The sequence below is a fragment of the Carassius gibelio genome, chromosome B5 (genome assembly GCF_023724105.1).
Source record: "Carassius gibelio isolate Cgi1373 ecotype wild population from Czech Republic chromosome B5, carGib1.2-hapl.c, whole genome shotgun sequence".
NCBI classification, from domain to species: Eukaryota; Metazoa; Chordata; class Actinopteri; order Cypriniformes; family Cyprinidae; genus Carassius; species Carassius gibelio.
The window spans coordinates 10,182,079-10,198,751 of record NC_068400.1 but is presented as its reverse complement, the minus strand read 5'-3'; the positions used below and the strand labels follow the sequence as shown (position 1 = coordinate 10,198,751).

General features: G+C 38.1%; 2 protein-coding genes and 2 pseudogenes across 5 annotated transcripts; 3 read left to right on the top strand and 1 right to left on the bottom strand.

The window, feature by feature from the left end:
- Nucleotides 1-570: 570 nt before the first annotated feature.
- LOC127957215 (FAST kinase domain-containing protein 5, mitochondrial-like) lies at nucleotides 571-2,893 on the top strand (annotated as a pseudogene).
- LOC127957651 (FAST kinase domain-containing protein 5, mitochondrial-like) lies at nucleotides 2,892-3,508 on the top strand (annotated as a pseudogene).
- A 2,109-nt stretch (nucleotides 3,509-5,617) lies between these two features.
- On the top strand, nucleotides 5,618-9,974 carry hspa5 (heat shock protein 5). The gene is made up of 9 exons (XM_052555640.1): nucleotides 5,618-5,777; nucleotides 6,586-6,749; nucleotides 7,136-7,367; nucleotides 7,452-7,589; nucleotides 7,680-7,792; nucleotides 7,968-8,358; nucleotides 8,479-8,716; nucleotides 8,795-8,962; nucleotides 9,058-9,974. Exons 2-9 carry the CDS (start codon nucleotides 6,634-6,636, stop codon nucleotides 9,621-9,623), a joined length of 1,962 nt encoding a protein of 653 aa, XP_052411600.1. The 5' UTR covers nucleotides 5,618-5,777; nucleotides 6,586-6,633; the 3' UTR covers nucleotides 9,624-9,974.
- A 677-nt stretch (nucleotides 9,975-10,651) lies between these two features.
- Nucleotides 10,652-16,044, bottom strand: rabepk (Rab9 effector protein with kelch motifs). 4 transcript variants are annotated; one of them, XM_052555641.1, is made up of 9 exons: nucleotides 15,949-16,044; nucleotides 15,821-15,872; nucleotides 15,242-15,298; nucleotides 15,018-15,172; nucleotides 13,635-13,790; nucleotides 12,702-12,875; nucleotides 12,476-12,625; nucleotides 11,822-11,971; nucleotides 10,652-10,982 (listed from the first exon to the last, which is right to left on the bottom strand). In XM_052555641.1, exons 3-9 carry the CDS (start codon nucleotides 15,292-15,294, stop codon nucleotides 10,768-10,770), a joined length of 1,053 nt encoding a protein of 350 aa, XP_052411601.1. In that variant the 5' UTR covers nucleotides 15,295-15,298; nucleotides 15,821-15,872; nucleotides 15,949-16,044; the 3' UTR covers nucleotides 10,652-10,767. The 4 variants fall into 4 exon arrangements, with proteins under 4 accessions (XP_052411601.1, XP_052411603.1, XP_052411602.1 ...); XM_052555643.1 differs by lacking the exon at nucleotides 15,821-15,872 and having other exon boundaries at nucleotides 15,949-16,036; XM_052555642.1 differs by having other exon boundaries at nucleotides 15,242-15,317; nucleotides 15,821-16,024.
- Nucleotides 16,045-16,673: the final 629 nt, after the last annotated feature.

Below are 16,673 nucleotides of genomic sequence, written 5' to 3'. Positions count from 1 at the left end.
TAACTAATTGCTTACATTATTGTCTTGTTTGTGATTTGTGTTTAAATGTTAGATTTTTTCATTACCACATTTACAAACACTGCTTGGTGTTTTACAGTTACTGTTAAAATAAAAAAATAAAATTTTATACACACACACACACACGTATATATATATAATGTGTATTGTATTGCACAATTACTGTTAGTCCAATAGGCATTGATCATAATATAGCTTACATATTAATATAATGCATTAATTATATTCTTTAATATCTTGAACATTGTAAAAAGCGTTCGGACATTTATTTATCTAATTCATAAATTATTATTATCATTTTTTTATGACAGTACTGACTGTAGCAAACGTCCGTTATCACTGTAAATATATACTTTAAAGAATATAACACAATCTAGAATCTCATAATGAACGAGACAAAATGTAAGCAGTTAATAATAATAATAATTTTTTTCTAAGTATGATCAGTGCTGTTACTGACTGACTGAGCGCGTTTTCTTGTTCTCCTGCGAGCCTCCGTAGCGCACGTGACATCTGCACTCTGCTACATTTCTTTTACTGTCTATGGCTACATGCTGTCAGTGTGGATCCGCACAGAAATGAGTGCTTTTACAATGTGTCTTAATGACATAAACACTTGACTTGAAGAAGAGTGCTTGAAGAATACACGCGCTGAAAGTACATGCATTATTTACTCCGTTATTCGCGCTAAATATGTTTGTTATTTTACATATGAATGTGGTGAATGAGTTGCGCTGTTGTGCGGTAATTCATGTTTGATTAAAGCCGTTTCGCCACACGGAACTCAAGCTTTAAATAACCCTAACCCTAATATATTGAGTATTAGATGCTCTGCTTATGGTCTCAGTTTAAAGTCACCATTAAAAAAAATGAATTATTAATTAATTTTTACATTATTTTAATTATTTATTTATTGCAATATTTATCATACAAGATTACGCACATTATTATTATTATTATTATTTTTATTTCAATCGAAACCCCTCTTAATCTTTAACTTAAAACATTAAATATTAATCACGAGGGAATGATTGCAGTTCTTTTTTTATTTCATGGCATCTTCAGATGTGTCATAATCAGGTTTGACATCAGTGATGATTTTGAATAGGGTTTATATCAGTGAATAGTGACAATATTTTAGACGTCTTGAGACGTCAGAGCCAATGATTGTATAATTTGCCAAAACTTAAGAGATGCATAAAGCATCATATTTGAATGGATTTATTTCCTGTTTTGTAGATTTAACTGAAATATTTCACATTTGCTGCAGCTTTTCTAGAAATGGTGCATAAAAATAATTTAGCCATAATTTTTTTTTTTTGAGCAAACATCAAAGTTGTACCCCCACATAACTGACCATTTCTTTCAAGTTGCTCAAATTTCAAACACTGTTGGCATTCAAATTGAAAACTAAAATGTCCTTTCCAGTGCCTGCTCTTGATGTCTGCGACTGTGCTATTTCATCATGTGGCAAAGTGCCGACTTTATGCCCAAGTGCAACGTGTTTCCATCTTCACATCTCAACGTTTATCATCAAACGTGGAAAATGAAGAGCAAAGTTCTTCACAAAGTCACGGTACAAAATGGCAACGTGGAACCTTCAGAAGTAACTTAATTTCTTGTCCAAACTTGGTCAGATTCCCCAAGAACCGTCCGCGGTCGTAAAGGAGGTGACATGAGGTTCAACTCCTGTGGTACAGCTTGGAGATCCTGCAAAGCTTCATAACGGCACAGTTATTGGATGCACAGAGGGCCCTCGTGAACTTAGGCTTGCCTCAATCACATAGCGTTTTGGGATTGTACCAAATCGAGTTCTGTCGGCGAGCCAGTGAGATGGAGCTTCACCAGTTGCTTCTCGCCGCAGACTTGTGGCGATGCCTCGGTTGAGCTGTTCCTAAGTACCTCGAGAGGCTCTTCGACAACGTGAGCCGAAACCTCTCTTGTAAATAATCAGAGAAGGCAGTAGATGTCCGGATACCCTCATTCAACCCCTTGAGTCCTTACTCATGCGTCATTTGAGCCAGTTGAAGCCTGAAAAGTTGAGTGCCGTTTGCTTAGGCCTCTTCAAATCCCAACGCTCCCTGTCCGAGAGAGCGATGTGCCCTCTTATGGACAGAGTGCTTGTTGTAGTCGAGGAGATGAGTGATGTCAGCATTGTTAATGTAATGAAGCTGATTTTAGCTATCCAGACCATCTCCCGTGGTTGGAGGCCATGGGATCCGAAGTTCCTCGACGTGCCCCGCAATTGGAGGTTCATGGTCTTATGCTTGCTCCGCTCTGCACTCCCGAGATGATCACGTCCTTCTGTCTGTGGCTGAACGAGTACCTGACGTGGTCAGTCGATGCCTGGGTAAAGATGCTGCAAAGATGCTGTGGGCCTTTGGGACTTTAGTAGTCCTTCCCAAACAATGTCCCAACCTTTATCCGTGTCTCACTGCGAACTTACGAGAACGCCAAGTTGAGTTTCAGCGATACCCCGAACATCTTTTGACTGCTCTGCTTGGCCTTGCCTTTGCCGGTCGGTCCCACTTTATATTTGGTGGCCTTAACTACTATGTACTTACATAAAAAAATAAGTACAATGTACTTATTGTGTTCATATTGTATTATAAAACACTTTTGCTGCTATTGAGGTGGGATAGGGGTAAGGTTAGGGAGAGGGTTGGAGGTACGGGTAAGTTTAAGGGAGGGTTAAGGTGTAAAGTATGGGTCAACAGTGTAATTATAAATGTAATTATAGAAATTAAATACAGATGTAGTTACATGTAGTTTTTTTTAAATATAAGTACAATGTAAAAACATGTATGTACACAATAAGTACATTGTACTAAATTATTAATTAAAATGTAAGTACTTAGTAGTTAAGGCCACTTAATATAAAGTGGGTCCTATTCCCCGAAGACCTGCTCAATCTGGCTTTAAGCACAGAGTTTGTCAACAAGGCTTGTAATTCCCAAGACCTTGAGGTGAAGAAAGACTTATTCACATTAGACGGAACGGTAGGCTTGGAGTTCCCCGAGTGACAGTCCCAAGACTTAGTCTTGCAATTCGGAAGAAGTGACCAAACCACTGTGGTATTTACTCAATCGAATTTCTACCAGAAGCCAGAGGTGCCATCTTCTGGGTGGAGAAATGTTTGTGCACAAGCACATGATTCTCCCGCACTTGCGCTCGATTGATCTGGAAGTGCACTTAGACCAAAATGACCAGCCTGTTCCTGTATCCTCTGGAGCTGGCCAACAAAATCTCACCTCTCAAAACCTGAATGCAAGGCCCTATGGAGCTACCTTAACTGACGAGCAACTAGCTCAACTAACTAATACACACACTGCAACCGTCCAAGTCCAAGTTGGACTCCAATGCAACCGTCCAATTTCCTCCAAAAGCCTGGGATTTACGCAGTCGAACCGGTCCGAGAGAGAGAAAGTATTTTCAATGTGGGTATATAGACTTGACTGACGATCTTCTGATGGCGCTGACCAAATCCTGAAAATGTTCGTCTCACCTGAACGATTTCCAAACCATTGATTCAGAGACTTGCTGTTCAAGTGACACATAGGAACCACTTCTGTGTAGAGTTGCCCTTGCTGCGACGCTTGTATGCCGAGAAACTCCCCAATCTGCGATATTCGGCTGACTCCAGAAAATAGACTGATTGATTTCTCTACATGTATAAACTACCATACGACTAACATTCCTGCTTCGTAGTTAACCACAGCATTGATGTTTTTTGTTGTTGTTTTGATGAAACGATTATGTGATTGTATTGTCCATAAAATGTGTTTACAGTGTTGCCTAGTATTATTATATGAGTGCTTTTTGTTTGATTTTTTTATTATTAAAGATGATCAGGTTATAACCCTCCTGTTTAATTAAAACTCAGTATTTCATGACCTGAAGCGCTGAATTATGGTTAGTGCATAATAAACATCAGAAAAAAGAAAAAAAAACTGTTGAAGAAATTCATGAAGTGTATTTGCTGAAAGATTGGGTCCCCGGTATGTCAACTATGGTCAATATTTTCTGTGCAATAAACAAACCTTTTCTGAAAAATCACAAGTTCAATGTGAAAATAATAATACATTGGTGAATAATAATTTTACATGGTGAAATCTTATCATTTCTGATGCAGATTTACAATTTCTTATCAATGTTGGTGTCTAAATGACATTAGTAATGTATGACACAACATAGTTTTTAGTATTTACTTCCTGTTCCTTCTGTTGATTTCTCAGTGCAATTGGTGAAAGGCAATATCAGAGATATCTAGCATGTCTTTTTTTCATGGTCTCACCACTGTACCGTGATTGAAGCTGAGGTCATGTAGACTTATCTATTCACTAGATGTGTCAAGGTTTTTATTGATAGATAATTTTATCAATTCTAAAGCATCTGAAGGATGGTGCCTGATAATCTAATATTATTTTAGCACTTTATTATGTAACGAAATGTTACTAAAAGACATTATCGCTTTTGGGACCTTGAATGAGACACTTTTTTCCCCAAATTTCTCTGCTGGGATTGTCCATGTAAGTATTTTATTTTAACAAAATAATAAAAACAACATTTTTAAAAATTCCAGATTGAAATAATAGTTAACAAGACACCAATGGTTGAACATAATAATTGTTTTCACACAATTATAACCCATGGCATGACATGATGGTACTATAATCACCTTACCTGTTATTCATTAGCACTGTTGGCAAATTAAAATATGTCATTTAAGCATGCATAAAAATTCTAAATAATTAAGAAATGTAAACAAACACATAGGTCAGGATTAACAATTTTGTATTACATGAAATGCAGTCATAATGATTCAGAATTGTTTCTAATCTTTGCATCAACATGATGAAAGCCAGTCTTTTGTTGCTTGCATGCAGATAGTTTTGCTCACACTCTGCTAATGAGTCACCAAACCACAACAATATCATTGTGAATGCGCCATATATTCGTGCATGCATGCATTTGGCACACAACTGAATCTGTTTTGTACCTCAATGATTAGTTCCTTATTTGCTTTTTAGTTTTTCAGTTAAATAAACTAATACCTAAATATAATAGCGATTGGTAAATGTTGCAATGATCAAACGTATTCATAATGACACAAAATTGTATAATTTATTTAATTGGAAGTTATACATGTAAATAGCAGGATAATTTATAGACATACAATTTTCCTCAACTGAAATGTGACTACTAATATTATATTGTATAATATACATATATACAAAAAAAAAAAAAAAACATAACATCTGCTCCTGTTTGAGTACATAGATACAAGGATACAAGAGTAAGATATTTTAATGTGTAAGTAAATGTAAGCATGACATATCTAAATATGTGAAGTAACGTTATTAGTGTTTTATCATAAGTTTCAATAAAATATTCCGAGTGCTTGGCCTGGTTTAAATGCAGCACCGTTCATCGTCTCGCCCCCAATCCAGAAACTTCACAGACTGACACTGACGCGAACCAATCAAATCCTTACAGTTCGCCTCATCTGCTGACGTTTCCGCCACCAGTACGTGTGCAAATCAGCATCAGCCAGCGTGCAACGCTCAGCCAATCAGCGCCTTCCAACGAGCTGCTCTCCGACCAATGGCGAGGCTCCACGACGGGAAAGCGCTGAGGGCTTATATACAGGCGAGCAAGCGCCATGAGTTACAGTCGAGAGCCAGAGAAAACACGAGAAACACATACACGAGAGCACAAGACACGCCCTTGAGACTAGTGCTTATTACTACAGTCGTCAGGTAACAATATATCTCATTTAAACTCTTCATTTCATGGTTTATTTATCTTACAAAAATCTGTAAAGATCAAATTTAACCGTTATAGCTGTTTTGACTGGTTAATGGTGTTGAGAAACGGTTAAAAACCGTTAACGTACGTCAGTTGGTAACGTTACATTTAAAATATATTTGTAAATATAAATGTACAAAAGAAGATTATAAGTGTGTCTTGTTTGCTGCTTGTAATGTTCATTCATTCGATAGTAACCGGAAAGACAAAAACGAATGGATAGTTTATCTTAAATGGGTTTTTATCTTGATTTAAATGTGTTTTAAATTATGTTACGTTAGGATACTTCATAATATTAATATGTGGAGTAACGTTAAATCGTAAAAGTGAAGATTTAATGATGACTAGTGAATCAGCACACACGAGGTTGAACTTGAGATTAGTTGATCTTGACTAGTACAGAATCTGGTTTAGTTAATGACTGCTGTTTTATTTGAGCTTTTTTTTTTTTTTTGGGTCCATTCATTGTTTGCATTGCTACTTGGCCTTAAGTAAATGGTATTTAGCTTTTTTTTTTTTTTTTTTTTTTTTTTTTTTTTTTTACATTTTTATATTTTAACTACTTATGATATGCATGTGCAGTTGATCTAAATGCAGCCATTCATGTCGAATATTTGTTTTCTCAATCCAGAAGAAAATGTTAGTTTTTGCATGAAAATGCATTGCATGGTTTATAGTGATTTATATAAGCGATCCAGCAATTGCGTGACACGTGCTTCATCATGTTCCTGCCCTGACCTGTGACCTTTCTTTTTAAAGCACTCTTTACAGAAATTAGTGGAGATTTTGACATCAGATCAACTCAAAATGCGATTGGTTTGTCTGTTCCTGCTGGTGGCCGGCAGCGTGTTTGCCGAAGAGGATGACAAGAAGGAAAGTATTGGGACAGTGATCGGAATAGACCTCGGGACGACCTACTCCTGGTGAGAATAAGTTCAGATTCACATACAGGGGTCACGGGGTCATGAAAATAGATTTTGAAGAGTGTGCATTTAAAAATATATTTTTAAAATGTATTATGTAAAGTCTTATTTATTCTTGATTCTCTTTATTATAACATCATTTATTTTGTTCTATTAATGTGCAGCCTTAATGCATCTAAAATGTTAAATATATACATTTAATAAAATTAAAACATTATATTTAATATTTTTATCTAGTAATCCTCAGCTTTAAAATTTTTATTGTAATATTTTCTCTTAAAATATATTATCTCATTTTTAACTGTTAAACATCCATTTTTTTTTTTTTTTTGCTCTTGACATTTCTCTATATTGTTTGTTCTTATACCATTTTATTTTTGCTCCAGTGTTGGAGTGTTCAAGAACGGCCGTGTCGAGATCATCGCCAATGACCAGGGAAACCGCATCACTCCGTCATACGTGGCCTTCACCACCGAAGGTGAGAGACTCATCGGAGACGCTGCGAAGAACCAGCTGACCTCTAACCCCGAGAACACAGTCTTTGATGCCAAAAGGTTGATTGGACGCACATGGGCCGACTCGACCGTGCAGCAGGACATTAAATACTTCCCCTTCAAGGTACACATCTGCCAGCTTGTGTCTGAACTGTATGTCCCTTTGACTTCAATCTGAAATGCTGAACACCTGCTGTGTCTCCTCCAGGTTATTGAGAAGAAGAACAAGCCTCACATCCAGCTGGACATCGGATCCGGTCAGATGAAGACTTTCGCCCCCGAGGAAATCTCTGCTATGGTTCTGACTAAAATGAAGGAGACTGCGGAAGCTTACCTGGGAAAGAAGGTAAAGATTTGACTGCAACACCCAGAAAACATGTCATCTCTGTTGCATTGCAGTGAAACTCAACATTGATCTGTTTCTGCTCTTGTAAAGGTCACACATGCTGTGGTCACTGTGCCCGCTTATTTCAATGATGCCCAGCGTCAGGCCACCAAAGATGCAGGAACCATCGCCGGTCTGAACGTCATGAGGATCATCAATGAGCCGTAAGCACTCCATTACTTAGGATTTCTGTTTTTTTTTTTTTTTTTTTTACATTTTTATTCAAATTAAATTTTTCTACTGTGTATATGTATATATTTTGTAGAAAGACAACAGTAACTCGAACACAAATTTGACAGTTACCAGTAATAAAACTAATGATCTTGTTTCTCTCCACAGAACTGCAGCTGCCATCGCTTACGGTCTGGACAAGAGGGATGGTGAGAAGAACATCCTGGTGTTTGATCTGGGCGGTGGCACCTTCGACGTTTCCCTGCTGACCATCGATAACGGCGTCTTCGAGGTGGTGGCCACCAATGGAGACACTCACCTCGGTGGAGAAGACTTCGATCAGCGCGTCATGGAGCACTTCATCAAGCTCTACAAGAAAAAGACCGGCAAAGACGTGCGCAAGGACAACCGCGCCGTGCAGAAGCTGCGTCGTGAGGTGGAGAAGGCCAAGAGAGCGCTGTCCGCCCAGCATCAGGCCCGCATCGAGATCGAGTCCTTCTTCGAGGGTGAAGACTTCTCCGAGACGCTGACCCGCGCCAAGTTTGAGGAGCTCAACATGGTAAGCGAAGCTCTGCTAAACCTTCACAAAACTACATCTATATGCCAAAAATAACTGACACTGTGTGTAGGTGTTAAATGCATGGAAACCAACCCATGTTTTGGGCTGTTCTCCTCACAGGACTTGTTCCGCTCCACCATGAAGCCAGTGCAGAAGGTTCTGGAAGACTCTGACCTGAAGAAGACCGACATCGATGAGATCGTCCTGGTCGGTGGCTCCACTCGTATTCCCAAGATCCAGCAGCTGGTGAAGGAGTTCTTCAACGGAAAGGAGCCGTCCAGAGGAATCAACCCGGACGAGGCTGTGGCTTACGGAGCTGCTGTCCAGGCCGGAGTCCTGTCAGGAGAAGAGGACACTGGTGAGTCTCTATAACCTCTGACCTCTATCATCACACGATCTCTTGAGGGATGCTTACTGACTGAAATGTGTTGAACAGGTGACCTGGTGCTTCTGGACGTTTGCCCTTTGACCCTGGGCATTGAGACGGTCGGAGGAGTGATGACCAAACTCATTCCCAGGAACACCGTCGTGCCCACCAAGAAATCCCAGATCTTCTCCACCGCTTCTGACAACCAGCCAACCGTGACCATCAAAGTTTATGAAGGTGAGCAAACTGTTTCAGTGCCAACTCCATGACCTCATCTTGACAAGTTTTCAGTTCCTTCATACCTAATTTCTCCCAAATCTTCATGTTTCCAGGCGAGCGTCCTCTGACTAAAGATAACCACCTCCTGGGCACCTTTGACCTGACCGGCATCCCTCCGGCTCCCCGCGGCGTCCCTCAGATCGAGGTCACCTTCGAGATCGACGTCAACGGCATCCTGCGTGTCACCGCCGAGGACAAGGGCACGGGCAACAAGAACAAGATCACCATCACCAACGACCAGAACCGGCTGACCCCCGAGGACATCGAGCGCATGGTGAACGAGGCCGAGCGATTCGCAGACGAGGACAAGAAGCTGAAGGAGCGCATCGACGCCCGAAACGAGCTGGAGAGCTACGCCTACTCCCTGAAGAACCAGATCGGGGACAAGGAGAAGCTGGGCGGCAAGCTGTCGTCCGAAGACAAGGAGGCCATCGAGAAGGCCGTCGAGGAGAAGATCGAGTGGCTGGAGTCTCACCAGGAAGCAGACATCGAGGACTTCCAGGCCAAGAAGAAGGAGCTGGAGGAAATCGTTCAGCCCATCGTGAGCAAGCTGTACGGCAGCGCGGGCGGCCCACCGCCAGAGGAGGGCGAGGAACAGGGCGACAAGGACGAGTTGTAGATCGTCTGGACTCTGTTTCACTCGCGCTAATAACGCCTTCGCCTCTCTAGGTGTACATATTAAACACAACAGACTTTTTTTGTACAAATCGGACGAACGTAAAGCCTCCGGTCTCTTTAGAAAATACTTGTGGGAAGCCTTAGAGAGTTGTGTTGGTCTTATTTTCTCTTCACTCCGGTGGAGATTTTGTCAGCCCGGTTTGAGGCTCTGCTGCTGTTCTCAGGCAGTTCTGTGAGGGGTCAGGGGTCACTGGAGGGATCTCATGTCACATGCTCAAAGTTATTTATTGAAATCTGGCATCTGTAGAAGACCTTTCTACAACTAACGAAATAAAGGTTTGATACAAAACAAGCTCATTTGTTTGCGTCTTTAATTTTTAAATGCCAGTGTCTAAAGTGAAGCTGAGTTTTGTTCATCTGAAATGTTACTTTTTTTGTAAATAAAGTATAATTGATTATTAAACTGAATTTTTTTTTAAATGCTCATTTTGAACTAAAATAATTGAAGTCTCCTTGAAGTTAACTACACGTGTTTATGGTTATCTGATGTTGCTTAATGGTCACAAGATGCATCGAATTTATTTTTAGCTCCGAATTCTTTTAGCAAGTTAATTTTATTTTTTACCTTTTCATTTTACATCTATAACTGAATTAGTGTTTTGGTGAATTATATGGTGCTTCTCCCTTAAAAAAAAAAAAAACCTTTAAAACGACAATTAAAAATCTGTTTTCATTCATTTGAAATTAAACACTTTTTTTTTTTTTTTAACTGGTATATTTTTAAAAGGTCCAGTTCACACATGATCTCTTAATTGTAATTTTGCCAGCCAAGTCTGTATGTGTTAGGAAGGAATTTTTTTTTTTTTTTAAGCTTCCCACCGGCTCACACACCCTGGTTTTGGAAGCCCTGTATTAAAAATAGACTTTTAAAAAATGTAATTGTAATGTAAATGTAAAATTTGAATACACATTTATACAAATTCAGAAAGTAAATGCGTTTTAAAAACAACCAGTTCTCACAGATGCATGTGTCGTCCAATCATTTATCAAGCACATGGTGAACCATCACAAGATCTAGTTTTATAACACATTCAGGGGTTTTTCAGGAAAGCAAATGTTTTCCAGTTTTGTAGAGTTATAAGTGTTCATGTCAGCACAGTAACGAGGCAGTCGTTGAACATGACGCCCTGAGTGTCCATCCCTCCGAAGATGAAGCACAGATGCACCACGTCTGCGTCACGTGACTGAGCGGCGTGTTCTTCAGGCGTCTTCACACGCCACGGCATTAAACACATGCAGTGATCCAGTCTGCTGGGAGGAAGATCTCCGTCAAACCTCAGCAGCGTCCAGCGCTGTTTATCTGCAGCAGAACAAACCACTCATGATCCACAGACAGACACATGGACACATTAATACTACAGTTTTTTTTTACAATCATTTCTGCACTAAAATCACAACCTTCATGTCATTCTTTGATCAAAATGATTTTTTTTTATGCTTGAATACAGTAAACATAAACCTACAATCATTTGTTAATTGAACTAAAATAAAAATAAAAAAGAATGTTTAAAGTGTCACTCTGAAACAAATACTGATGTTAAATAAAGATTTCAATGTGCTTTTATTTAGACAAGTTTCCTAAAAAATAAAAATGTAATTTGTTATGAAAACATTATGTAAACCAAAATCTATGGGGATGCATGATATATCAGCCACCATATCAATATCGGACGATAAATGATAAATTTTTTGTTATCGGTATCGGCCCGAAATGAAAATTTGGCCGATATCTTAAAGCTGATAAAGAATGCATTATTTCCTTCAGAAACACTTAACTTGAGATGACTTGTTTGCATTATTTATGCATTATTTTATTTATTTGACTAAGATTAAGACTTTTTATGATGGAATTTGGTAATAGGAGAGTAAAACTATTTTTAAAATTTACACTTTTCAAACTAGGCTGTTTATGTTGAAGTGTTTGGAATGTGGCTTTTAATGATGAGATCTTTTTAAATCAGGCTCTCAAAAACTATATACAAATTTGGATATAGATTTATCGGCCAACCTATCGGTTATAAGCTTTCAAATAAAAATAAAATCATGTTTATATCAGTGCATCCCTAAAGATCTATATTGAATATTCATTGAAAAAGCTGCAGGATCTGGAGCGGTTCTAGTAAGTGTGTGAGTTGGTACCACTCTGAAACTTGTACATGGCGTTGGTGGCTCCATCTGCTGTCATTCCTCCGAAGATGAAGATGTTGTTCCCGAAGGTTAGGGAGGAATGAGCTGCTACTCCCGGCGGCACGTCTCCTTTAGGTCTCACCTTCTCCCACTTCAGTGTTTCTGAGAAATATGAGAGAAATACATCAATATGTACGAGGACAGACAATGAAGAAAATGTACTGTATTTTTCTATAAGTCGCACCTGAGTATAAGTCGCATCAGTCCAAAAATACGTCATGATGATGAAAAAACATATACAAGTCGCATTTATTTAGAACCAATAGAAAACATTACCGTCTCCAGCCACGAGAGGGCGCTCTATGTGTTCAGTGTAGACTACAGGAGAACTGAGCAGCATAGAGCGCCCTCTGGCGGCTGGAGACGGTAATGTTTTCTCTTGTTTCATGTCAAATTAATTTTGATAAGTCGCACCTGACTATAAGTCGCAGGACCAGCCAAACTATGAAAAAAAGTGTGACTTATAGTCCAGAAAATACGGTACCTGGATCATTCATACAACTTCACATCCTTATCCTTTATAGTACTATGTATAATTCTCAAACATAAAATAGTAGATTGGTTATATATGTATTGAGTGGTTCCTGTGAAGTCGTGCTGCATCACCGGTGTTGAGCAGGAACATGTCGCTGTAGAACTTCTCTCCGGCCAGTCCTCCGTGTATGTAGATGTTGGAGCCGACGGCGGCGATCACGTGACCGTGCCGCGGTGCAGGAGGCGTCCCTCGGCTCTCCGGCTGCAGCCACGTCACACTGACTGCAGACAAACACAGCTTCTCAGTGAGGCATGCTCCACTGGAGTCAGTCCTGAGTCTGTGTTGTGTTTGTCAGACCTGAATCAAAGACGTGGAGCTGAGGGTCAGTGACAGGCGAAGCTCCAGCGTCTCCTCCAGAAAACACATAGAGTCTGTCTCCGACACAGGCGGAGCTTGTATGATACGTTCGGCCTGTCGGAGCGGTTCCTTTCACCTGAACCGTCTGCCACGACCCACGGCCTTCAGCATCAGCTGCACCAAACACAGCATTACAGATAACACACAGCACTCTCTTCTGCTCATCAGGGCTGCACTGATTTGATCAAAAATACTGTAAAAATAGCTAAATATTATTCCAATTTAAATCATCTGTGTTCTGTGTGAATCTGTGTTAAAGTGTAATGTATTTCTGTGATGCTCCGCTGTATTTTCAGCATCATTCCTCCAGTCTTCAGTGTCACATGATCTTCAGAAATCAGAATAATATGATGATTTACTGCTCAAGAAACATTTCTGATTATTATCAGTGTTGAACACAGTCGTGCTGCTCAATATTTCTGTGGAAAATGTGATGCATTTTATTTTTCAGGATTCACAGATGAACAGAAAGTTCAGAAGAACAGCATTTAAAAATACTGAATTCGTATGCAATTCGTAAATGTTTAAATGGTCGTGTATCAGTTTCCACAGAAATATTGTGCAGCAACACTGATAATAATCAGAAATGTTTCTTGAGCGGTAAATCATCATATTATTCTAATTTCTGAAGATCATGTGACACTGAAGACTGGAGGAATGGTGCTGAAAATACAGCGGAGCATCACAGAAATAAATTACAGTTTAATAGATATTCACTTAGAAAACAGCTGATTTAAATTGGAATAATATTTAGCTATTTTTACTGTATTTTTTTATCAAACAAATGCAACTTTGGTGAACACACACAAAAAAATGTAACTACTCCTAATGTTATTAGTAGTGTTTCAGCAGTACTCAGCGTTTAATGATAACCTGAAGTGCGCAACACTTGAACACAGTTGCGGTTCCCGTTCTTCTCGGCTCCAGCAAACACCCAGAGACTCTGCGGGTCGCTCTCGGGAACAAAGCTGCAGTGTTCGTAGCGCGCCTGCAGCCCGACCCAGTCTGGAACGTCCCATTCATGAGCATCTGCAGGACACAAGGCCACGTGTTACATAACTGCAGATTTCATGGGCTCATTATTAACGGAGAAACTGCATGCAATAAATAATAAAATGTGATTAATAATGGTTCAAGACACTTAAAAATATATAGTTAATACATTTATATAAATTAAACCAAAAAGGTTGATGTTGATTAAACGCACTGTAAGTTCTGTACATTAACTTACCAAATTAACTAATACATTTATTGATTAATATGCATAACATACTGTAAACTTACAGTGAATGTTTTTTTTCTGCATTTGAAGTTTATTTGCAAAAACAGATTACTCTGTTTTTTTTTTTTTTTGTTTTTTTAATTTTCCAAAATCGTGTTTTTTATTATGTTTTTATTGTGTTAATCACCTGTATTTTTTAGTTATTTTTAACCTAGTTAAAATAACCCAGCTGCAGTTTGATTGAGATTTATTAAAATGAACAATGAAAAAACATGATTTTTGTAAATTATTAAATACGGAGTCCTGTTTTTGGAAAATGAATTCTTCATTTGTTTGTTTGTGTTTACAAATAGTTACTGTTCTTTGTTAGTTTACAATGCACTAAGTAATGTTAACATACACAAATATATGTAACTATATGTTTTATTTTATTATATTATGTAACAAATTTTTATTATTATTAATATAATGAACTTTTGATCCTAAATTTTAAAAAGGCATCTATATAGTGTCTTTAAAATAAACACCCATATTATACTCTACAAATATGACTGTTAATATGTATTATTTAGAAAATATTTAATTTCTCTTAAGTTACTTTATTAAATTCCTTTTACTTTTAGTTTTTTAAATTATTAAATTATTTTTTCTTATTTGCATTTATTTATATCGTATTTGCATTGATCTAATTTATTTATTTTACATTTTACACCTTTTTGCACACTATTTTTCTCTAAACTTCCAACAGTTTATGCCACTCCTTGTGTTTCCTAGTTTTTTTTAAACATTTACATTTATATTTATTCATTTAGCTGACGCTTTTATCCAAAGCAACTTTCAATTGCTATATATGTCAGAGATTGCACGCCTCTGGAGCAACTAGGGGTTAAGTGTCTTGCTCAGGGACACATTGGTGTCTCACAGTGGATTCAAACCCAGGTCTCTCACACCAGAGGCATGTGTCTTATCCACTGCGCCAACACCACCCAAAAAAAGGACTCAGTCTGTCCCCTATTCTGAAGTGAGCACACTACCTAGATTGATAATATAAGACTCAGAGAAGCTTCCATCAGGATTGGCTCCACCGATGATCACAATCCGTCCCTTCCCTTCATCACTGGAGCGCAGAAATGTGCAGGTGTGACCCACAGAGACAGCAGGACCGGCTCCTGTGGGCACCACCACATACCTGTGAGAGAAACAGAGCGCTGTCACACACACACACACACACACACACACACACACACACCGCTCATACCACTGTCTGCTCTGCGGCCGCTCCTCCGGATCCAGAATAGGCAGCAGCTCCATCCGTCTAAACACATCACAGCTCTCTGGATTTTAGTCATGCAATAATAATCAAAACTTTTAATTCACAAATGTGTCCCTGCAGCACAAAAGCAGTCATCAGTGTCACAGATATATTTGTAGAAACAGACAACAATACTTTGTATGGGTCACAATTATACATTTCTCTTTTATGCCAAAAATCATTAGGATATTAAGTGAAGATCACATTCTATGAAGATATATATAGTCAAATTCCTACTGTAAATATATCAAAACTTAATGTTTGTTTAGTAATATGCATTGCTAAGAGCTTCATTTGAACAACTTTAAAGATGATTTTCTCAATATTTAGATTTTTTTGCTCCCTCAGATTCCAGATTTTCTAATAGTTGTATCTCAGACAAATATTTTCCTCCGAACAAAGCACACATCACTGGAGAGATCATTTATTCAGCTTCAGATGATGCATAAATCACAATTTCCAAAACCGACCCTTATGACTGGTTCTGTGCTCCAGGGTCTCGAATGAGAATTAATTTCACGAAACCTGTTTCTATGGACGCCGACTCCGTTGCTATCGTCACGTAAAAGCACGTATTCTACACGCAACACATGAGCATTATGACGTCATGTGACAACTCCCTCTTGCAATCACAACGAAAGCAAACGCTTTACCTTTATAATAAATGTTATGATTGATTATGGACGGGTTGCACGAGCGCTGCACCGGCGGACAGAGGAAGGAAGAGAGAGCAGTTAGTGTGAAACTGCTATTGTGATGACAGTCTAACCGGAAATAATTTCATAATAAAGGTCTTCGTCGTGGCAAAAGCAATAAGACAGTAGAAAATAAAATAAAATAAACAATTGTGTTTTTTTTAATGTCAGATTTAATCAATTAGTTTAATTAATTAGTTAACATTTAAATAAAAATATTATATATAAAAACATAAAAATATTGATGATAAAAATGTAATACGTTTATGTTAAAAAAAGTTCTCAAGAAATGTTTATGTCCAGAAAAAAATCTAAAATTATATATATATATATATATATATATATATATATATATATATATATATATATATATATATATATATATATATATATATATATATAGATATATATATAGATATATATATAGATATATAATATATCTATATATATCTATATATATCTATATATATATATATATATATATATATATATATATATATATATATATATATATATATAGATAGATAGATATGTGTGTGTGTGTGTGTGTGTGAGTGTGTGTGTGTGTGTGTGTTTGTAAACACATATTTTCTTTTGCGATACATATTTTGGCATGCATTTGATTCCGTACACGTTCAGCCCAAGATAACACAGCGCACGCCCCCAATAGCCCCGCCCACAGC

What these genes read in the sequence shown, in the direction of transcription:
- hspa5 (XM_052555640.1), top strand. Translation starts at nt 6,634, where the DNA reads ATGCGATTGGTTTGTCTGTTCCTGCTGGTGGCCGGCAGCGTGTTTGCC. An exon ending in AAGCTTACCTGGGAAAGAAG is followed by an intron (nt 7,590 to 7,679) that starts GTAAAGATTTGA and finishes GCTCTTGTAAAG; the next exon opens with GTCACACATGCTGTGGTCAC. An exon ending in ATGAGGATCATCAATGAGCC is followed by an intron (nt 7,793 to 7,967) that starts GTAAGCACTCCA and finishes TTCTCTCCACAG; the next exon opens with AACTGCAGCTGCCATCGCTT.
- rabepk (XM_052555641.1), bottom strand. Translation starts at nt 15,294, where the DNA reads ATGGAGCTGCTGCCTATTCTGGATCCGGAGGAGCGGCCGCAGAGCAGA. An exon ending in GCTCCACGTCTTTGATTCAG is followed by an intron (nt 12,626 to 12,701) that starts GTCTGACAAACA and finishes GTTTGTCTGCAG; the next exon opens with TCAGTGTGACGTGGCTGCAG. An exon ending in CATGTACAAGTTTCAGAGTG is followed by an intron (nt 10,983 to 11,821) that starts GTACCAACTCAC and finishes GTTCTGCTGCAG; the next exon opens with ATAAACAGCGCTGGACGCTG.